The sequence below is a fragment of the Vigna radiata genome, chromosome 7 (assembly GCF_000741045.1).
Source record: "Vigna radiata var. radiata cultivar VC1973A chromosome 7, Vradiata_ver6, whole genome shotgun sequence".
NCBI classification, from domain to species: Eukaryota; Viridiplantae; Streptophyta; class Magnoliopsida; order Fabales; family Fabaceae; genus Vigna; species Vigna radiata.
The window spans coordinates 54,703,261-54,727,018 of record NC_028357.1 but is presented as its reverse complement, the minus strand read 5'-3'; the positions used below and the strand labels follow the sequence as shown (position 1 = coordinate 54,727,018).

The 23,758-nt window shown below is 31.0% G+C and overlaps 3 protein-coding genes across 3 annotated transcripts; 1 reads left to right on the top strand and 2 right to left on the bottom strand.

Annotated features, from left to right (window-relative positions):
* Positions 1-341: 341 nt before the first annotated feature.
* LOC106769137 (monodehydroascorbate reductase, chloroplastic/mitochondrial) lies at positions 342-8,260 on the bottom strand. Its single transcript, XM_014654624.2, has 17 exons — positions 8,014-8,260; positions 7,777-7,936; positions 7,586-7,685; positions 7,396-7,473; positions 7,107-7,178; positions 6,601-6,719; positions 6,430-6,514; positions 6,007-6,096; positions 4,067-4,168; positions 3,857-3,946; positions 3,598-3,678; positions 3,219-3,290; positions 2,123-2,217; positions 1,943-2,031; positions 1,784-1,846; positions 1,653-1,693; positions 342-692 (listed from the first exon to the last, which is right to left on the bottom strand). Exons 1-17 carry the CDS (start codon positions 8,027-8,029, stop codon positions 561-563), a joined length of 1,485 nt encoding a protein of 494 aa, XP_014510110.1. The 5' UTR covers positions 8,030-8,260; the 3' UTR covers positions 342-560.
* Positions 8,261-9,974: 1,714 nt separating this feature from the next.
* On the top strand, positions 9,975-11,870 carry LOC106767943 (bidirectional sugar transporter SWEET14-like). The gene is made up of 6 exons (XM_014652910.2): positions 9,975-10,024; positions 10,343-10,379; positions 10,489-10,702; positions 10,803-10,967; positions 11,066-11,185; positions 11,592-11,870. The coding sequence occupies exons 1-6, from the start codon at positions 9,979-9,981 to the stop codon at positions 11,787-11,789; spliced, it is 780 nt and encodes a 259-aa protein (XP_014508396.1). The 5' UTR covers positions 9,975-9,978; the 3' UTR covers positions 11,790-11,870.
* A 2,654-nt stretch (positions 11,871-14,524) lies between these two features.
* LOC106767437 lies at positions 14,525-16,143 on the bottom strand. The gene has a single exon (XM_014652330.2). The coding sequence runs from the start codon at positions 15,832-15,834 to the stop codon at positions 14,665-14,667; it is 1,170 nt and encodes a 389-aa protein (XP_014507816.1). The 5' UTR covers positions 15,835-16,143; the 3' UTR covers positions 14,525-14,664.
* Between the last annotated feature and the right edge of the window lie 7,615 nt (positions 16,144-23,758).

The window sequence follows — 23,758 nt, the reverse complement described above, 5'->3', positions numbered from 1 at the left end:
TCCATACAAAAATAATTTCACTCAATTTCAATATTTTGTAAAATGACTAACTCAACCAAAAAAACTTATTAAAAAAATTAAATGGGTTGATGAGTCAATCTGACTTACTACAAATTCAATTCAAATGAATCGAATTCTTAGTGAACTCGAGTTGAAAATTGACCCGTATCAAAATTTTAAATTTCTTTTTAACCTAACCCGACTCAAACCCATAGTGGATCAAATTGGCTCATAGGTTTCAACCTATTTGGCAACACTACCATTCGGGAATGGAAAGGAAGTCAGGTTTGAGGCTACTGAGTTAAGAACAAAAATAAGAGTCCAGGACAATAAACGAAACGTGTAAAGGCAAAGACTATCTTAAATTATTCATGGATGCCAAATGACGTTAAATCAGATCCAAGACATTCATTCCACTTCAATCCCATTAATAATGCCATGTGACTGAATATAATAAAAATTATTCTCTCCCAAATGGGCAATCCCTACTCAGATGACGACAGATACTGATAATCTGGCCGAAAATGAACAAAAATGACTGGATGCTATTGCCCAGATTATTAGACAGCGGCTTCGCCTTGCAAGGATGCCCGAGCAATCTCTAGAGCCTCCTCCACTGTAGTTGCGTGTTGAAGTTTAGCTTTGTCAATCAGAGGTTGATTTCTGGCGAGTTTAGGCAGGAGTTGAAATTCCTGAGTTAGAAAAAGAAAAACAGCATTAGATTTTCTTTTTCAATGATCCCACGTCTATTGATATGAATTCTCAATTATATACGACTAGTTCTGAATATAAATTCTCTAATTTACTAGTGTAATTGTATAGAAAGAGAACTTGGCTCTACTTAGATAAACTTCTGCTTAAATATAAATACTATGAGAAGAAAATGAGATAAAATGGTTTGAACTTTTTCCGTAATAAAAAACTAAGAATTAGATAATTTTTATAGAACCTCTCTTATTTATTTTTTTCTAAAAGTTTAACTGTATACATTGATTTTAGCTTACAGGAATTAATTTAACTTTCTTAACTTCTCCTCTTAAAAGTACTCACCAAAAAAATTGTACAAACTGAAACAGAGCCAAGCTAACAAATATAACTGCGGGCCAACAGTGTTATGGTGCCGTGTACACATTTACGGATTTTTCATAAACATGCCATATATTATTGCAAATAAACTCCATTAAGTACCCCTATTGTATTAGGATAATCTGCAGTTTCTAAATGAACTGCAAGATGTTCATTTCTAAATTTCACGCCTAAATTAAATTAAATTTTAAAAGATAAAATAGTTACTTGATAAAATAAATCAGTAGACTAGATGATGCAGTTACGTCGTAAAACCGTAGACGATCTTAAAATCCATCTTAAGTATATAATCTAAACATTAAAAAAGGATTAACAAGTTTTGGTCTCCACATTTTTCCCTATTCCATTATAATTATTTGGTAAACTTGGATAAAAAAAAATTGTTAAAAGTTACTTATCTCGATAAATTCATGAAAAGAATGAAATGATGTCTTGAGCAAAAGAAAAAAAATTAAATTAACACAAAACAATATTCTATAATTTTTTTCATAAAATATCAATTTTAAGTCTTATGTAAAAGTATAAAGAGTGAACACTGTAGAAAGATAGTGGCAACTAGCAAGTACCTCGGGGCTCCCACTTTCAAGAAGAACTCCTTTCAGCTTACCTGTGCTCAAGTAATCATATTCTTTGTAAGACCAATTCAAAGATCAAACAAGCACATCGGTGCATTTAAACATACACATTAAAGCATTACCAGATTCAATCCAGAAGGTAGCTATTTTAGGATCAAAATTTCCAACTTCAACTGTTTCTCCGACTGTCCAAAGAAAAATAAATGGTAAGCACAATAAAAGAAATTTAAAAGTTGAAAAAAGAAGCAATAGGTGAGGCGATTATTTTTAAGTATATTTACCATTGTCTCCAAAGAACTGCCACCATACTTTTCTAGGGCTTCCTTCATATTCAAAAATCCTCGAGTAGAAGTATGGAAGATAGTCATACCTGAAAATTCATTAAGTAAATTCAGTAAAATCAGCTAGGGGAAAAAAATGAACGCCAAGGATAAATGACAGGAACATATAATCCCATGTACGTTTGAGTTTGAGCGCTGAGTAATGCTTTCACACAGTGCTGTGCAGAGCGACGGGCATGATCTACATGTTCCACTCGAGAGATACGGTCATAAATCTGTCCGGTTTTCCATAAACTCAGATGTCAGATAAAAAAAATGAAAAGATATACATAAATTGATCCAATTCAATGCAAATCACGAACACCAAACCAAAAGCCAAAAGGAAAATAACCAAAAACCAAATCAAGTGAAATAGTTGAAAAGTTTTTATTGAATTGGATTGGAATTCGTATGTGATTTTCAAAGCCAATCCAAAACCAATTCAGCCCAAATTACGTGTATATATAATTTTGTTTATGAAATTATTGTACTAATATTTGTATATACCAACTTATTTTTGTCATCATTTTGTTAACTATTTTAAGTCTAGTCATTATAATATTTTATAAGTGTATAAATTTAGTTAGCTTGAATTTGTATTTTTATCTTTTCAAACTATAATAGTGTTGCGGTTGTTGTACCTCTTTTTCTTTCTGTTATTATATCACTTTTACGTTTATGCTTTGATAAAGAATGGATAGAAGAAACAAAATATTAGATACAGTGTGCCAAGTCTAAGTCTACAAAGAGAAGTAAAAATTTGTGCATGCATTTATTAAAATCTCAAACTATTAAATGTAATCAATGTAATCCTTATAATAAGACTTGACTTTGCCGGTAGTTATCCTAAAAACCAGTTTTGTAGGATTGAGAGTTCCCATGCCTAAATTCTAGTAATGTTAAATTTATGTATAAACATGTATTTGCAACTTTATATAAACTTCCTATTATTTTAACCATAGATTTACAAGTTGTATAATGCCGTGACTATTGCCTAACAGGTCGATATTCAATACATTGAATAAGTATTTTTACTATATTTATTAAATATGTTACATAGAAGACTCAAACCACATAACCAATCCAATCCAATCTATAAGAAGTTGGACTGGATTAGATATTGTATTCAAATTCATCCAAAAATACTTTCTTTCTTTTGCCTAAAATATACTAATCCAAACTGTAAATGCTCCAGCAATGAATTGATAAAACTTCAAAAGCAAAGTTAATTTTGTACCTTTAAAGGGAAAGCTGCTACATCACCAACAGCAAAGATTCCAGGAATGCTTGTCCGGAACAAACCATCAACCTGAAAAAAAAAAAAAAAAAAAAAAAAAAAAGAAGCTATTGAGGCATTTAGACAAAGTCCTTCAACCATTATTTTGGCTCACTCCAAGTTTCATCCGCAAATTTGGGTAGTATCTCTAACAAACAGAATGATCTCCGAGAATTGATGATTAACATGTTTGAAAACCCTATGTTTCATTCACCGGAAAGGGAAGACATTGATGGTCTTGCCCATGCACAAAAATAGGGTTCACTATAAGACCCTTAATCGTTAGTGTTTCCTAATCTTGTTAATTTTTTGTCAAATTATTGTTATTAATTGGTCTCACCTGTATACCACCAACATCTGTATTTAGGCCCACCCTCTCAAAGGGGCTCACAGCAGGTTTAGCTCCGATGCCTATGATAACCTGTGAACCAGAAGAAAAAGTAAAGAGAAAAAAAAAAAAAAAAACTCTATGTTTTGTCCTTCTTGCCTAACGTAGATTTAAAACCTCAATTCTTTCTCTAGCAACGCACGCATTACAGAAGTAAAATTGAACGGAAAATGATCTTCACATATTAAAGAGTATTTAAAAATGTAATTACTGTATCTGCTTCCACCGTAGATCCATCTCCAAGTTTCACACCAGCTACATGTCCATTAGAACCAGCTTCCAACTTTTTTATGGAGGCACCCTGGCAAATTTAAGATTTAAAAAAAAAAAGAGCAAAAGAGGGAAAGGTTTTCTCAAACCCGTTACTACCTAATAATTATAAAAATGGAAAGAATTACAGAAATGGAGAAGGAGGAAATACCTTTAAGATTTTGACTCCATTTTTTTGGTAGAGTTCTTCATATCTCCGGGAAAGAGAAGGAGTAAACAGTCTTTGCAAAAGTTGATCTTCCGGAAATATGATCTACTTTTTATGGTAACACATTTGCAAGTCAGTCGGTCAAAACTTTACAACAAAAACAATCTTAGAAAGGTATGCATAAAAGTTCAACTCATGCGTATGTCTTAACTCATATCTATTTATTAATTAATTTGAACCATAAATTAGAGAAAATGAGGCTGAAAACATGATAATAATTAATGAGAAAAGGCATAAATAGTAAAGTAAGTCAATTTGAATAGAAAGGCTAATCTAATCCAGAATGAATTACTGGAAAATACAACACTTTTGTTATTTTACCAACCTTCAGTAGAAGCAAATGTAACATGGTTTAGAGATATGATCTGATTTGACAGGAAAATATTTTATAAAATATTTTTCATTATTTGATATTGATTTTTTTTATTATTATTGTATCTCTCCTCTATAAAAAGTAAGAATACTCATGTGTGTACCCAACACGCAAAATTCATTATACTCTCAATTTCTCTGTGCTCAACTTGGTACAAGAGTAGAACCATCCACCGTAACCTGTTTTATAATTAATATCTTCAACATGATATCAAGAGCCTAATAGGAAAAGAACTCAAACTTATGCTTTCCCTTTGGACCCATTGCTCACAAGAGTAAAATTTACGTGAAAATGTGTACATTTTCTGATTTTTGTTTTTATTTTACTATATACCCACTGGTCAGCTTTTTTCTAGCCAGCGTTACTATTTACCACTGACAATTTTCTAGCGAGTTTCATTTACTGCCAATGTTTTTCCAACTACCATTATTTATTTTTGACATTTTTTCGCCAAGTCTAGTTTGCCACCAACTTTTTTCCAGCAAATATTGTCAATTGTTGACGCTTTTTGGCCAATACTATTTACAGACAATGTTTTCTCAGCTAATACTATTTACAGTTGATGTTCTTCCACTAATACTGTGTACAGTTGATGTTTTTCGATTAATGTTTATTGCAGATGTTTTTTTTTTCTAGTGAGTTTATATTTTCCTCAATCTTTTTCCAACTAGCTTTATTGTTCACCATGGATATTTTTCCAAAATGTTTGTTTTCTTCTCGCAACAAACTTTTCTGGCCGGGCATCTGGCACTGCTACCATTGCCCTGTTGCACAATGACCATTTCTGCTCTCTGAAAGCTGTTGAAACCTCTTAAGACTTGTTGCTTTCCGGCAGTGACTGCACTCTCCAACCATTTTTGCATTCTGGCAGCCGAGGTGCTCTTTAAGCATTTTTGCTCTCCAACAATTACCATGTTCTCTAAGCATTTTTGCACACTAGCAGCTACCACATCCTCTGAACAATTTTGCTTTCTAACAACTTCGATTTCAGGTAACTATTGTGTCCTCCAATTATTGTTAACAAGTCTACTCATGGCATATGAGTGTTAAAGATATGATTTTAAGGGAAGAAAAACATTAAAGATTATAGTCACTTTGATAAAGAGAAAATAATGTCCAGGAAATATCTACTTGCTTTGTAATTATTTGCCGTCATCTTCAGCAATCAACTAGCTGACATGTTTACCAGGACCCTCAAGGGGTTTTGCGTTGATGATATTTCTAAAAGGTTTGTACCATATAATGCCATGCCCTGATCTAATGATGACATTCAACAAAACAAGTTAATGCAAGAGATTTAAATGACTCCTAATTGTGAATTCACGACTCATCACACACAATAAAATTTACTTAACGCAAGACACTTTAAAGCTTTGTGTAGAGGACCAAAATGCAAAACTTCTGTTGGCATAGATGAACAACTTAATAGGTAATAATGGAAGTCAGAACAAGAACTTTTCACTTCAAACCATAAAATAGATAATGAAAATGGTGCAGAATAAACACATACCGTGGTATCAAGATTCCAACCAACAGCAGCAGCAGCAACCTCCATTCCTATATAACCACCTCCAACAACTACAACCTTTTTTGATTTTTCCTGGATGTTAAAGAAAACAAATGAAAAAAATCATATTGACGAACAAATTGCATGTCCTATTATTTTTCTATTGGCTGTATTGATATGTTTCTTAAAAGTAATCTTACAACAAATATAAAATATTTGTAACTTTTCTCAATCTGTATGAAAGAACTCTTGACAAAGATCATAATTGAATAATATATTCATGGGGGTGGGGATATTGTAGAATTGGAAAAAGCATAATTTGAATACCTAAATCAAATGATTGTATGAATAGGAACGTGCAAGAGATGCTCCATTTCAAATGTAAAAATCAATCAAATTACTCATGTTAGAGGCATAATAAATTACCAATGACAAAATCAGTGCATCAGCATCTTCAACATTCCGGATATAGTGAACACCAGGTAGGTTTCCCCCAATTTTCTCTGGAAACCTTACATCAAGAAATCAACAACTCAGATTTTCATCACCACAATGTACACAAACAGAATTAGTGAGCTAAAGTAAATAAACCAACACCTTGATGCTGTACATCCTGTTGCAATAATAAGCGAACCATACTTCAGAAGTTTTCCAGAATTTGTTGTCAAAGTTTGATTTTCAATATGAATATCCTTTACTGGATCTTCATACAACATCTGGACAGGAAAAACAAACAGCCTAAACTCTTCATCTCACTGGCTTTAAAGGATGAGAACTAAAAGGAACGCTGCCTCAGACAGATACATTAAATAAAGCTTTACATTCTATTTCAAGCAATCCTATGCTGATTGTACAACAAGCACACTTAAAGTGTGTGTGGAAACTAGTTTGGAGCCTCATATACAGAACTTTCTGCTTTCCAAAGCAGCAAACATAATAGAAAAGGAGAGACAAATTGGCCTTCAGTTGAACTCACTGAATTCAAGAAACAAACTTAGAAGTGTATGCAAAGCAATCTTAAAAATTTTCCTACTCTTTATTTTTGAAATCCCTACCGTGATCAAACCAGTTGCAAAACGATTCCAACAGCAAAAAAGAGTTACCTCTATCCCGTTCTCTTTATACCACTCTGGAGTCTGCCTCTCTCCACCGGATCCAACACATGTATGAAAACCCTAAAAAGGCATACAGGAACTATCACTGACAAGAAACCATAATGTAAAGCCAGGGAACAACAGCACAGAACGGCAATAACAGCATAATAATATAATTAATTGAAGAATATATGACCACACCACCACCCAAGCCTTATTCTACAAAGTGAGGTCCGTTACATTGATCACACGATGCTATCGCTGTGTATTAGAGTAACTGAGGAAAAAAAATTCTTACAGGAAGACGTGCTGGTTTCTTATCCGGCGGGAACAAATACGCTTTAGTCAGAGCGGGACGCTCGTAAGGTGCATAAGGCTGATTAATCGAATTCGATGGAAAATCATAAATAACAACAAAGAAACAGATCACGTTAAAGTTCTAACTAAAGAAACAGAAATTGACACAATGAAGCTAGAAACTAGAGAACCTCTTTGGTCACAATACAGAGGCGTCCATCCGCCATGCCGTGCTCGACGAAAGTGCGTGCAGCATATCCCGCGGAATTTCCACCGCCAACGATCACGTACCTGCGCCAACAGAAAATGAAAACTCAAAATCGAGTAATAACTAAAATTGAAAAAAAAAAAACAGTGATGCATGAATTAAGAGAAGCCGTACTCGCGATTCTCATTGGCGAACGCGGCGTAGCATCTTCTGAATTTGATTGAAGTGGAATAAGGAGGAGCTGGAGTGAGAAAAGGACGTTGCGGACGCGCCAGAGAGAAACCGTGCTTGAGTGACAGTGAGTTTGATATCGCGGCCATTGTGAGTCTGCGAGCTGTGAAACAGAAATCGGTTACGAGGGAAAGCGACAGTGCAATGCAATCAAACACTCCTACAATAGAGGTCGAGTACCTGAAGGGGAAGGCATGGATGCGTTTATAGGTGAAGCTTATTATAATAATGATAAATTAATTATTGAAATGTAAGTTAGTGTTACTTAAGGTGGCTCTAGTAGAGGTCGAAGGGGCATGAAGTCTGTTCAAATTTAGAAGTGTGTGCGATGGGAGATGGTCAAATTTGTTGCGTTTTCTCCATTGGAGGTCATCGCCATGTTCATTCTCCTGGTACCCAATGTGTCCTTCCGCAATAGAGTAATACGACGTCGTAGGGTACTATTGCAATCTGTTTCTATATAGATCCCAGCCCATTTTGTCACTTAAGGTCAGTTCACCCGTCGATACACAAAGCATCAACGTTTTTACTATTTGCACCCTCCATTATCTTTTGTATCGTTAAATTAAATTAGAAAAAACTAACACTTATCTCTTGAGCTGTTTCTTCCTACATTTTCATATTTTCTTTCTGCACCTCTTTCACTCACCCCGTAACACTTTCATCGCAATCTTCACATTTCCATGTTCTGCCCTTCAATACATTTTCCACCTTCTTCTCCATCTCCACTTTTCCCCCACAAGTTTGCTTCATTACTTTTAATAAAATACACCTTACCCCTTACACATCTCCATCAAACTCAACTAACTTTCCCTTACTCTTAACTATCTTCTTCCTTTCTCCTCTTAATTTTGTTTCTACCCCTTTCCACTCATCACTCACAGACTATCCACATCTACGCACCCCACCCATCACGGTAATATCACCTAGCCTAATCTAGTTTTCAACCTAAATATCCTCCCCTCTATCACTCTATCTTCCTTCCTTTATAAGTAATTTTGTAAAATTAAACTTAAAATTTATTTCTTAACAATTTTTTTAATAAAAAAAATTATAATTTAATGACCGGATACATAATAATGAAAGACATTTTTATAATAATAAAAATACATACCGACCGGATATACTCAACTACTAAGGAAGGACAATATTTTAATAATAAAAATATATAATTATGGATTTTCAACGAAGAAAAAACTGCAATAACCATTTTCCTTTGAATTAAAAAGTTACAATTCTAAAGTGATTTTACATATAACAATATCTTCAGTCATACTCTCAATTGTTTAATAATTTATTCACAACACTTTCCACGTAATCATTAGCACCAAAATGTTGTTTTACGAATAAAAAGTATTTTGTTTTCGACAAATGTCCTCAAAAGAAAGAAAATTATAAGGAAGGTGGCGTGGAGGACCAGAAGCAGGCCAATTGTGGGTATCCTCTATATGTTGGTGTTTGTGATTTCCCATTTACTTCTCCTCCCAAAATTTTCGTTTTGTTTACAACTTAACGAGCTATTGTTTAATTAATTAATCCATCATTTGAGATAGTGTACGAAACAAACATAACATGATAATAATAATTATTTGTATTAATTATTGGAAAATGTATCTTTAATACTTTTGTTTTTTACTTTTACAAAGTACGAATGACTTGTAAGGCTTAAGCCATTTGGTCGGTGACACATCAGAAAGAGCCATGGTGGGCCATGGGAATTTCGTGTATGTACCAGTAATAGTACTATGTTGCATGATTTACCTCGTCTGAGGGTTCATGTGTGGGAGGTTTTTAAACAAAGGATCTGATATTTTATCAAACACTTTTTCGTTATTATTAATATCCGCATAAAGGAGTAGTGCAAAGTCAATTGCTTGTCGCTAACTAAAGTTCACAAGATGGACCCAAGCAAATACGGTGTTTGGGAGGAGAAAATTAAAGCTAAATTCATGTTTTGCATTCCCTCTCTGCAAGTTGACCATCTCCTCTTGCTTTTGCTTTTCTATAAATACCCCCCAGAACTAGCTTACAGACTCGTCCAGTTTAGAGAGAAATAGAGAGAGAACCAATACTTTAACTTTGAAGACCACACAAATCTAGAGATACCGCTATACCAAAAAACTTCTGTTAGATATTTCAAGAGACATGGCCATGCATCGCGAGTCTTGGGCTTTTGTATTCGGTCTTTTGGGTATACACTACATCCCTATGCTCTCTTAATTTACATGCTTTTCACTTCCCTCTCTATATCACGCCACATTATTCACCATCATCGTCATCAACTTCTTTACAATGACCATCGGTTTATAGGATTGTAATATTACTATTATTGTTTATTATCCAGCATTAACTGAGATCTTATATAGGCAACGTGCATATTGCTTGCATATTTAGTACAACACCAACTTTTTTCTGTCAGATGTATTTGTAGGATGAGCTGAACAAAAGTTGTTGTTTGATATATTTCATCAGTACTAATGGGTGTTTCTTTTTCGATTTGCTTTTATAGGCAACATCATCTCCTTTGGAGTGTTTCTTGCTCCATTGTAAGTGGATTCTATTTTATTTTTATCTTTTAGCATGTGTAATCTTTGTGATTAATCTTTAGTCATGCTGTGAAGTAATTTCATCAACCGTATAAATATCTGCTTGCAGGCCAACCTTTTACCAAATCTTCAAGAAGAAATCCACCGAAGGGCATCAGTCACTTCCTTACGTTGTTGCACTGTTCAGTGCAATGCTCTGGATTTACTATGCATTCGTGAAAAGGGAAGCTGTTCTTCTTCTCATTACCATTAACACGTTTGGAATTGTTGTGGAATCAATTTACCTTACAATCTTCCTAATTTACGCTCCAAGGAAGCCTAGGGTATTTATTTATATAACCTTCCTTTTAATTTATTTTCTTTATATATAAAAACTTTGAACTGAGTTAAATGTTCTGATCTATTTTTCTTGGGGGATCTCAGCTTACGGCCATCAAGCTTCTTCTCTTGGTGAACGTGTTTGGCTTCGGAGCCATGCTTCTGGCAACTCTCTACCTGTCCAAGGGAGCAAAGCGTCTTGCCATCATACGATGGATTCGTCTTGTTTTCAACATCAGTGTCTTTGCTGCAGATCTCTTCAAAATTATTGTAAGCCTAATTAATGTTTTGTTTACAAAATTTCGATCTTTTCAAAATTAATACACATGAGCCAATGATTAATTCAATTGTTATGATCAATCATGCAGAGGCGAGTGATTAAGACAAGGAGCGTGGAATACATGCCATTTACCTTGTCCATGTTTTTGACCATCAATGCTGTTATGCGGTTCTTCTACAGCCTTCTTCTCAGGGATTATTATGCTGCTGTAAGTTCAATGCTGTAATTAATTAATACTCCTACGTACGGCTACGAGGATATTCATGTTTTTCTACCTTTGAACTATTGTTGCATTATTAATCATACAAAGGTGCCTACGTGTCTTGCTAACTTTGTCCATTAATTCCCTTTTTTGTTTTTCGTTTTACTTTAAAGGTGATAATGTCGAATCAATAATAGTACAAAATTAAATGTTTCCGTACTCCATTAACTTGGAGTTCCCATGAATAAATCCAAGTGAAACATGGACACCCCACATTCCAAATTGAATCATTGTTTAATCAGATAAACTTTTATGTGTAGGACAATGTACTTTTATTTGATTCTTCTCTTCCTTTTGGATAAAGAGATGCAAATTTGAATTAACGTTTTGCATTTTGGTGATGATGATGCAGCTCCCAAACACACTTGGTTTTCTGTTCGGCATAATTCAGATGGTGATTTATTTGATGTACGGAAACGCCACTCCAGTGGCACTAGATGAGCCGGTGAAGGCTAAAGAAGCGAATGGCCACATTGTTGGAGCTGTGAAGATGGGAACAATAGAGCCAAACCATGGAGGTGCTGGTCTTGGTGGTGTTGGCAAAGTCTGATTTCACCACTGAGCTATATGAAACAAGGGATATTGTACCACTACGTGTAACGTAGTGTATCAGTCAAACTCATTTCAATTCTCTTTTCCTTGTATACGTTACTAATGTTTAAAGTTCCAGTAATGAAAATTAATCATTTTAGTAGCTCTTCGTCTCTATGTAACTTTTTGCAATTTAATTTATATCTTCATCAATCATTATCCAAAGTGTGCTTAATTAAATGTTTATCATAAGTTATTAAAGCGATGGAGAAGTGGATTATTTGAAACACTAGTAGGTTATTCGCGGTCACTTCGAAAGTGTGTGAAAATCTGAAAAGTTTTTTCAATGATAATATTCAAGTAATGGCACACTTTTTCTTTAACAAATATAGAAATAATTTCATAACATGTTAAATTATTTGAATTACTTAATTCGAGCATTTCGAATAGAAAATTTTTATTGTATCTTCATTTGTTAACAAGTATTTAATTCTCCTAATTTGTTAATCGATAAAAGTTTAAGTTTAAATTTTATTTTAATTGATCTTGAACTCTATCTTATTTACATATAAATATATCTTCAAATTTTATTTTATTCCAATTATTTTTTAAACTTCATGTTATTATAAATAAACACTTACATTTTTAGTTTTATTCAGATTAATCTTTAAATTTGATCAACTTTTCATAAATATTTTTTAGAAAAAAATTACTTTAGCTGAATCACAGTATAAAAATTTGTACTTTTAATAAGTTTATTTTTAAAATTAAAGTAAATTCGATGTTTAAAAACTCATATTTGAATTTTGTTATACTTACATCAATTCAAGACGGATAAATTCCAAATGTTACTCTTCAAGCTTATAAAATTATTTTTTTTAAAATAGAGAATTATCACATAATTGACTAATGAAATCAAATTACTATAGCTTTAATAAATGGTAAATTTTTAGAGACGCGATTAAAAACTACAATGAATTTAAAATTGTTTGTAAAAGTATAAATGATCCTTTTTTTTGTTACTTCGTTTATTTCTAAGTTATTGTTTTTACTATATTTTAATTCAAACTTATGAGGGGAAAAAAAACTTATAAAAGATGGATAAGTTTTAAGGGTAGGATGAAATTAGAATTCCAGATATTGATTTCAAAAACAATAAGTGCAAGGATAAAAAAAATCCTTAAAATATCTATTACTTAGAATAATGTTTGAGAATTAATTAAAACAAAATTACAATTTAAGTGTCTATTTTTTAAAAAACATATTTAGGAAGGTTTTTTTTTTCCTACAAGCTATAACAGTTAGTTTTCTCTGATATTGTTCGCAAATGCTTATGCTTGTGCAAAAGAAAACTGATATTTTTCCTGAGTAATGATGCCTGACGTTGGCATGATCGAAAACTAAAAACTCGTATGTGTATCTAAGATGTGATGTATAAAAGAAACAGTTTTTATTTTATTCCTATTCTTCAGTGTTAATATATTACTAAGATTTTTTTTAAAAGAATAATAAAGAAATAATAGTAAGACGTGAAGTGATGTCTTGCACGTCTAAATAATTCAACATAACATCCTTAGTTGTGGGAGTGTATATGCCACTACACATCCATAACTTTTTTTTTTTTTATTTCAAAAATTGCTTTTTCTTACTTTACCTAGCAAATTCAATACACATCTTTGTAGTACTGAGCCAGCAACTTTTTCTAACATATACAATTCATCTTTTTATGTTAAAATGTTATAAAATAAGATTTTAAAAGTAAAAAAAAAATACAATTAAATGTCTCTTAAATTTCCAATCCTAGAACGTGTTATGTTTTAATGTTTGTAAATCATTATATGTTATACATAAAAAAAATATATGGATTTTATTATAACTATTTTTAACTCATATCAATGATATTTTTAATTGATTGCTAAAAAATTATACTCACGTTTACTTTACATATATTAAATTTGATGAGCATTATGCTTTTTTTATAGGGTTAAATATTTTTTTTCCCTATACTATGGAGCGATTTTGGTGTTAGTCCATTTTTAAATTAAGATACAATTTAGTCTACCACACATTTTTGCTTCAATGTTAATTGATAAACGCGTTTGAAACAACAAATAAAATTAAAAAAAATTGGTAAAAAAAGACTAAAACCAGAATTTTCTAAAGTTAAAGACTAAATTGTTCCTTAGTTTGAAAATGGATTAAAATCAAAATCGTCCAACTAAAAACATATTTAACCCTTTTTTATATTAAATACCTATTTTAGTCTTTGTGAATAGTATAGCATTGAAAATACCGAGTCATTTAAACATAAATTAAACACCAAAATAATGGAAGCATCAATTCCAGGATTGCGTGTAATATGGTTTTTATTTATTTATAAATTCTTATTTTTATTATATTAAATTATCTGTAGCAAAAAGATTAGAGAATAACTGATGTCAATGAAAATGGTTAACTTGAAGACATTAAAAAATCTATTTTTTTTTAAAAAAAATTGTAAGTTTTAAGATTAATTGGAATATAATGAAATTTTAGGTTTTTATTTAAAAAAACGGTAAAATTAAGAATTTGGTATAAACTTACAACTCAAAATGTATGTTTGTGAATAAGATATGGAAGATGAACTGAAACAGATGCGAAGTTTAGGACAGTACTTTTTTTTTTCATTATTAATAAATAAAAGAACTCCACTATATAAAAATATGATACTAAGAAAAGAAGATATAAATTGTAATAATGGTTAAAACATGGTACTAAAACAAAAGAACATATTGTAATGACGATTAAAAATAACTAATTTTTGTACAATTAAAAAGTATGAAATGGAGAGAAGAAAAGTGATAGAATAGTAAATATGTTAAAAGGGAGAGAAAAAAAGAAGAAGAAAAAGAGAATTAAACAGCGGGTGCAGACAACTTGCCAGCTTGGTCCAAGACAACGAGAAACTCGGACCTGCTCCTGACAATCCTGTGAAAGACCTCCCTAATCTGCTGCTGCATGGGTTCCAAGCCTTGGTCCATTTTCTTACAAATTTCGGCTAAGTCCTCAACGTTCTTCTTCATTTCATCCAAACGCTCCGTTTCGGGGGGAAACTGAAAGGAATCAGCGAACTCAACCAGCGACTGTCCCAACTTCTCCATCCTATGCATCTCCTCCAACAATCCAACGTTACCCTTCTTCTCCTTCTTCTTCCACTCCTCCGCAATCTTCTCCTGCAACCCGATCAAGGGCTGGGCCCAGTTCAATTGCCTCGGTAAGGGAAAGTGAGTCCCCAACCCATTCCTCTCCTGGCATGGAACCGCTGCCACAAAAGCCCACATCACGAACACCAGAACGGTGCTCATTATGTAAACAGGCTGCGCCAATCCCGACGACTCTGCGCCGCGAGGGGCCGCCAGATTCGACATCATCGCGTGGATCTGCTTCGACGCCGACCAGTTCCGCGCCATCGTCCACGACAGCGCCCGCACCCGGTCCTTGCTGTTCGACCCGGAGTTCCCGGAGCGCCGCCCGAAGGACCGGTTGCGCTCGGTCCCCTTCGCGTAGGCGTTGTCCTCGTGCAGCATGGCGGCGATGAGGGCGGAGAGCGCCTTCTTCGCGCGGCGGACCTGGCCGTCGCCCAGGGGCGTCACTTCGAGGGCGTCAACGACGATCTCGGCGAGGCGCTGGAGGTTTTTAACGGCGTCGAGGCCGAGCACGACGGCGTTGCAGACGTCGAGGGATTTGACGAAGCGGTCGAGGAGCTCTGGGAGGAGCTTGTCGAGCGGCGGCTTGGCGATCTGAGAGGGGTCGCGGCCCATGAGGAGGACGGCTTTGAACTCTGCTTCGATGCAGAGGAGCTCGTCGAGGAGGCGGCGGAGCCAGGAGATGGAGAGGAGGGCGTCTCCGGAGGAGTCCTCCGTGGTGGTGGAAAAGAGTTCGGAGAAGCGGTCTCCGACGTGCTTCTGAAAAAGTTCGAGGTCTTCCATTTCTTGGTCGTGGGTACCATCCATGGACATGACTTGATTTCTACGTATGCTTATTCGGCCCAGAAATGAGCCTTGGTTCTCTGTTGTTGCAGGCATTCTCTGGTTTTGATTTTGGAGTGGATGAGGGGTCAATGAAGAAAATAGGAAGAAGAATAGAAGGAAGAAGTCAATGGAGGATAGAGCGTCATTTTTGCAAGTTATTTATGCTCTGTTTTAAGCCTCTTCTTTTTTATTTCTTTTCTTTTTTTAGTCCCTTTTCTCTTCTTTCTTTTCTCTCTGTTTTTTCCCACAATTACAACACTAAAACTTTAATCATTTATTACTCACCGTTACAATTTTACACGCTTCTATTTCCCTCACTCTATCTATTCAACTTCGTTGACTTCACTCTTTTCTCATTTTTTAATAAAAAACAAAAACAAAATTGTAATAATTGTAGAAGGAGCCTTTATAAATATTCTATTTGGTGGTTGTAATGTATACTATTTACAAGTGATTGAAAGTTTCAACAATGGATATTTTTTTGAGTGTGACTCAACTTAATTAAAACACCAACTAATGCTTAAAATATTAAACTTGCATGTGACATCACCACCACTAATGAAATCAGAATATATCAAAAGTAATTGACAACCCTTCTGTTTGTGAAATGATGTGAGGAATTTTAAAAGTATAAAGAGTATGAAAACTTATTGTTTTATCCATTCTTATTTACATGCATGTTAATATGTGATTTATGTTTTCAAAAGTAGTAATAAAGACGGGAAGATTCGCACATACAATTAATTTACTTTGCATTTGCGTATCCTCAAAAATGTTATCATTGAAAATTCCAGGTTGTTTTAAATTTATTTATTTTTTAAATATTTTGTTTGAATAAAGTAATTTTAAAATATTAAAATTATTATTTTTTAATTTTAATTAACTATTTTAATCATTATTAAATAAAAAATTTAATCGTTATATACTTATTAATAGTAAAAACATCATTATTTGGAATTTACTTTTAGGATTTAGCATTTTTTAATTGATTTTGATTCTTTTATTTTTGGTTTAATTGTTTCTTTTGTTCCTAGTTTGGTTGAAGTGTGTCAAATTCGTCCTCCTTTTAGAAAAATGTCAATTTCGTCCCCATATAGAAAAAATTTGTGTCAATCAAGTCATCTCCGTTAAATACAAACTAATGGTGTTAAAAACTTAAAGTGAGTTTTGAATAATAACCACTTCATGAGTCCGATCCGTGATATTGCAATAGATAAAGTGAGTTTTGAAAACAATGATTTTTAACGGAGATGACTTGATTAACACAAATTTTTTCTATATGACGACGAAATTGACATCTTTCTAAAAAATGGGACGAATTTGACACACTTCAACTGGAGACAAAAGAAGCAATTAAACCTTTATTTTTTGTTGCTAAAATTCATTAAAAAAAATTATTGATATTAATAAATAAAATTCGCTATTGACGTTTTTTAATCGATTTTGATGGTAATTATTTAGATTGTAAAATTATATTTATGACATTGTTAGTTGAATTTTACTTCCGTTGACTTTATATGAATGTAAGTTAAAAAATTTCTCAGTTAGTAGTATTAATAATAATAAAAAAAAATCCTTTTCAATGTTAACTGAAGAAAGTCTTTACAGTTAACATTAGAATAACAAATTCTAATAAATTATTGATAAAAGAAAATAATAATATTAATATTGTTGATAAAAGAAATGTAAATATTTAAAAAAATAATCATGACAAACTTCAATAGAATAAATGCCGTTCATATTCATAGAAAAAAAAACTTCTCCACATTAGCCTTAAAATCCTACTTAGTTTGAATTTTTTGTAACAATGTAATAAAATAAATAAATCCTATTAATATCTATGAAAAATTATAATACATATCAATTGAAAATTGAAATATAATTTGACTTACACTGTTCAAAAAATAATTTTAATTGGCATTAGTTGAAAAATAATTTTGACTCAAATAAAAATTAATATAATTCACAAATTAAATATATATATATATATATATATATATATATATATAACCAAAATATATTATTAATATTAGAATTGATGGTTCTTTACAGGAAAATCTATTAAACAACAATGTGATATAATCTAACTAATATAAGAAGTTTATATCATTTTTAACCAAAAACTTTAATACAAATTTTTGAATTTTATTGTTATATATCACTCAAATTTTCTATTTCTACTAAACGTAAAAGTTAAAGTTATATTTAATTTTTTAAGATTAAGATATTCAAATATTGTTAAGATGACGATATTTTACTCTTTGTCAAACCAACAATATTTGTACTAAAATAAATAAGATTATTAAAACTTTTAATTTCCTACTTTTTTTTTATTAGGGTAGAGTTTAGATTTTTCTAATTTTAAATAATTAAATTATTCTAATAAAATTTCAAAATTTTAATTTCTTTTATAATTTATTACTCATACGTGTACTCACAATTATCCCGTTTCAACATTATTGTTTATGAGATTAATGTATTTAGAAAATATTTTTGTAGTAATCTTTAATATTATTATTTTTAACTGTTTGAACTGAAATTTTTTATGATAAAATCGTTTAAGTGTATTCAGTTTTAAATGTTTCTATTCTTTAATTTTTCCTACTTCATGCTTTCATAATGTTTAATGTAAGAATTACTTTTACGCACCGAAAACTATGTTATTCATTTTTATTCTTCCATATTATGTTTGAGTTTGTCAATAATGATGATGTCATTGACGAGGTTATAGATATACAGAAGTAATATAAGTAGATAATAAAGACTTCAAAGTTGGAAACACACTTTGAGAAGTTCTTACAAATAATAAGGAAAAATCATAAACAAAAAATTTAATTACTTTTTTATTTTCACTTTGGTAGAAGAGTTTTAAGTTATATCTGTTTTTGAAAAAAATTCAATTGCATCCTAATCTTGATAAAATGTCTAGTATTTTTTTTTAATATTATCAACGGCATATTATATGTCAATGTGTGATAGTTTTAATTTTATTTCAGTTTTTTTAAATTTTGTTGTCATTTGTCACATAACATCATTAGCATCACATGACAAGATTGTGTTTACTGTATTAATTTTAATTTAATTTATATATATATATATATATATATATATATATATATATATATATATATATATATATATATAAATTAAGTTTAGTTCAATTGTTTCAAAATAGAATAATTTTGTTTTTTTTTAAATATAAATGTTATATTAATATTTTTATTAAAAATGATTTTTTCAACTTGTTATATTATTAATTCATGTTTTTATAAGATTAAAACTAATAAATTATAAATATTTTTACAAAAAAGTAAATATGTGAAACTATTATATTATTAATTCATGCTTTTTTATAAAAATAAATTAATTAGTACCATTTATATATAAAAACGAATTTGGTCCACTTTAATCAGTATCTTTTATTATTTGTATAGATGTTATATTAATATTTATACTAAAATTTAGTGGTAAAAGTTACTATTAACAAAACATTAGTTAATAATATATAATGATATAATATGTTAAGAAGTCATTTTTAAGAAAAAATATTATTAATGTAATATTTATATAAATAATAAATTTGGTCTTAATTTAAAAAAATAAAAATATTGATCTATTTTAAAAAATATTAAAACTAAATTAATCAAATAGATATGTATAGAGACTAAATTGAAATCAAAATAATAACATTCGACAATAACATTGAGATGTGAAATTGTCTTCTTATATGTCATTGGTAGTATCATATGTCACACTAGAAACATGACATGCAGCAACAAACTTTATACAAAAATAAAAATAAAAAAATTAAAAAGAATAAAAATTAAAAAATGACATATTAATGTTGTTAGTATTTTTTTAAGGACTTAATTGGACATTTTTTTTTTCAAAAGTTAAGACACAATTAAAACTTTTTTAAAAGTGGGGACCAACTTGAAACTTTTCAACCAAAATGAAGATTAAGCAAGTAATTAAGTCAAAAAATAAATAAATCTAATATAAAAGAAACTTTATAAGTTAGGAAAATGGTTTATTATATAATTCTAACAATCCATTAATTCGTTCATCCAATATGCAACATAATACAATTCAAACAGGCTTAATTATATGATAAAACACTAACATGACATGACTTAGACTCAATTTCAAAATATTATTTATGCATTAAGTTGAATACTCATGAATCACCTATCATGTAACCTCGTATATATCTACTTAGCCTAAAATCTCTCATGACATGGTTAATACATTATAACCTAGCCAAAGATGTGCTCTTTCACACCAAATTTTGCATAAGAACCTCTTTCAATTTTCATCACTTAAACTCTATTATCAATATTAGTTTGTGCCTTTAGTAAAATTAGGATAACTTCATCGTCTAGACTCCTAATCAATGCATACACTACATTATTCAATATAGCCTTACTCCTTAGGAAAGACCACATCCATACAATACACACAATATTTGCATACCAATTATCCTCAGTTTCAGTGCATGTTAACTTTTTTTCCACAATCATAATCATTTCATAACATTTATAATCACCTTTAGAATTTCACATTTTAAAACATAATTTTTCATCCAACCATCACATACTCGCTCAGTGAGTCCATTTGTCCGCTCAACGAGTTACTCATAAGATATACTTGCTCAGCGAACAAGTTGCTCACCCAGCGACTTAGGCCCTGAAATTGATATCGTCAAATTTCACCTAACGAGGCTAGACTCACTCAATTATCAAACCTCCCTTGTCTCTCTACCATTTTTGAAAATAATTCTTGTCTAGGGACTCTTTCAATCATCCAACAACTCAAAGCTTGGGAGCTTATTTAAATGAAGTTCATCCAATATCTATGACTTGCTTGGCAAACGATAGGTATTAAACTCTTTGTAATCCTATAATTAACTTTCGTTTAGTGGGGTTTGGCTTGTTCCGTGAGTCTGCATAAAGCCATAACTCCCTAGGTGTATCAAATCAACATTTGATCCATCTAGACACTTCATGTTCTCAGTTCAAAAATAACATTTTTACCACTTCAATGTGCCTTAAATATATCAAATTAACTAGAATGATAAATCCTAGGTAAATCAACAATCAAAATTTACATGCATGTTCCAAATCTAAATCAAATCAACTGAGAGTTAAAAGGTTCATATGCAATCATCGACATATAAATTGAATCCAATCAACCTCACAAACCAAACATTATACAATTTCATCAGTCTTACACATATCAAACTATTTGATTAGAAATACAATTACACTAATTCATACATAATTGAGCATACATAACATAATTTTAGTACAATTCCAACCATGCTTAAAGGCAAATAAGTCATACCAACCCATGACTACTCTATAAAGCAGTATATTCAATCAAAGCATTAACATATATATATATATATATAAAAAAAAAAAAAACATTAGTTTTCCTTCGCTTGAGTAAAAACATATGACTCAAAGGTTGCTCTTAAAGCTTTACATAATGCTTTAACTACAAAAAGAAAACTCTTATCAAAGATCGTAATACATTCTCATGATCACAACTAAACAAATATTCACCTTGACTTTTTTTGAGTTACATGCATGATCTCAATAACAACATGAAACTCAAAACAATACAATAACTAAAAAAATTAACAAAAAGTGAAATTACTCTTTTTTGAATTTTGGTTGATTAGATGTGTAGAACTCTTTTCACATATTCCTCATACGATCTTTAACCTTCAAACAAATGAAAAATAAGGTTAAAGATCTATAAATAATGTTTTTGAAAAGTGTTTTAGAAAAATGAAAGTTTTTATAAAATAATATTCGATTAATAAAATTTATATTTTTTTAGAGTTTTAGAGAAATGAAAGATATATTAAATTTAGATAGATTCATGCATTATGGATTCATCATTTTATAATAAATTTGTTTTATACATTAGGGATTGGGTATTTCGAAAAGTATTTATGAATTCGAAAATACTCAATCTAAAATATATTTTGGAAGAGTGTTTTGAAAAATATTTTCGAGATCTTCAAATATTTTTCAAAAATTCAAACCAAAAAATATTTATATTCAAGATTAGATTTTCCAAAAGTTGTTTTTTTAATTCGGAAATATACTTTAAAATAGTTATTCTGAAAATATATTTTGAATTCGGTATTTCGAAAGATATTTTTAAAATTAGAAATACTTTTATAAAGCACCCTATCCCAAAAAATTAAAATAAGAGGTACAAAGATTTTTATTATATTTTTAAGGAGGAGTAGTTTGAGAATTGCAAGTTTTATAAAGGTGCGGGAAGAAAAACGGGAGTGCAACAAGAAATGTGCCATAAAACAAAGAGGTAAAAACCATGTAGAGTAGACCATTTCTTCTTACAATCTCTTTTTACTTCTTATTCCCCTAATTTTTGAAATCCCATATTTGTTTTTATTAAAGTTATTAAAATAAAAAAGAATTAAATTCTTCTCCTTGCTTTGCTTCCAGCGTTCCTTCGCCTTATTCTTCTTGGCAATGCATCTCATTTTCTTGTTATTCTTCTTTCTGCTTGTTGTTTTGATGTGTAGCAGGAGCTCACCCACCAAAAGTCTTATTCATCTTAGCAAGAAAAAATAGGTTTGAGTTTTTTAATAACTTGTAATTTCTCTAGTAGGGTTATGTCATGGGTGTGGTGGCCATGGATGAATTTAAAAAAAAAATTAATCAGGTAAGTATTAATTACTTTGGGAATGATAATCAAAATACAAAAACTGAAAGTTGGTTGAATATTGGATTGAATAATATGGTATGCATAATCAGATATGAGAAATCATTCCAAATTAGTTAATTTGGTTTAAAAAAGTGTATACAAAATTAAGTAATCTAATAAGTTCTCTTGTATCCAATATCGGATTAAGTAATCCGTTAATGCAGTATGAGTTTTTAACTTAAATTGTTTGTTCTGTTTGAAGGTGTTTAACGTTTTGGACATGGATAATTATTTTAGTAGAATGTCAAATGAAGTTGAGAAAAGTTTTATGCATGGAAGAGTGTAAAATGTTAATGAGTGGAGATGATGTTACAGGAGGAGATTATAGTGGAAATTTTACTACAAATGGTATATTTGCATGGTGATTATTTACTTAAGGAGATGCGAGGTATTACTTTAGTCTTAGTTTTTTTGTTGTCATTCTTAAATCTGATAAAGCTAATGGACAATTTAAAAGAAAGATATATGTTTTTTTAGAACGTGGAATGAATGTTAAGTTTGGAAAATTAAAATCTGATTTGCAACCAAGTATAACTGGAACAAGGAAATGTGATTGTCCATTTAGGTTATGAGGCAACCTAGTTAGGAAGGGAAAAGATTGACAACCGAAGGAGAAATGTGACACTTAAATCTTAATTTATTAAAAACTTTAGTTGATTACACCTGTGCTGTAAGATGAAGCTGCGTGAGTATTTTATACTTGTTAAGATGATTAAGTGTTTGATAAAGTTTGCAAAAATACTACTTACCTTGAAGAAAAACAATGAAGACAATGTGATTACAGAAAAGTAATTATATAATGCAAGATATGCTTATAAAAGATCTTTGAGAAAATGCAACAACTAATGATGTTGTTGGAATATATGCATGATGTCTTTAGATGTTGTAAGCAACCTATTTTAGATACACCATGATACAATTAAGTTGTTGAATGTATTCAACATTGTGTTCTTCATGGACAATACTTACAAGACCAACAAAATATAGGTTGCGTTGTTCGAGATTGTTGGTGTGACATCAATTAAATTGAATTTTGGTGTAATTTTTGTATTGCTATGAAGTGAACGAGAGAACAACTTCATACGGATTTTTTGAAGACTCCGGGATTGTTGTTAAAATCTAATGCATTGCCAAAAATTATTGATAATAATATATACTTGACTTTGATTAATATTATAAACATTATATTTCTTGAAATTGCCATATTCTTTGTTGATTTCACATCAATGTAAAA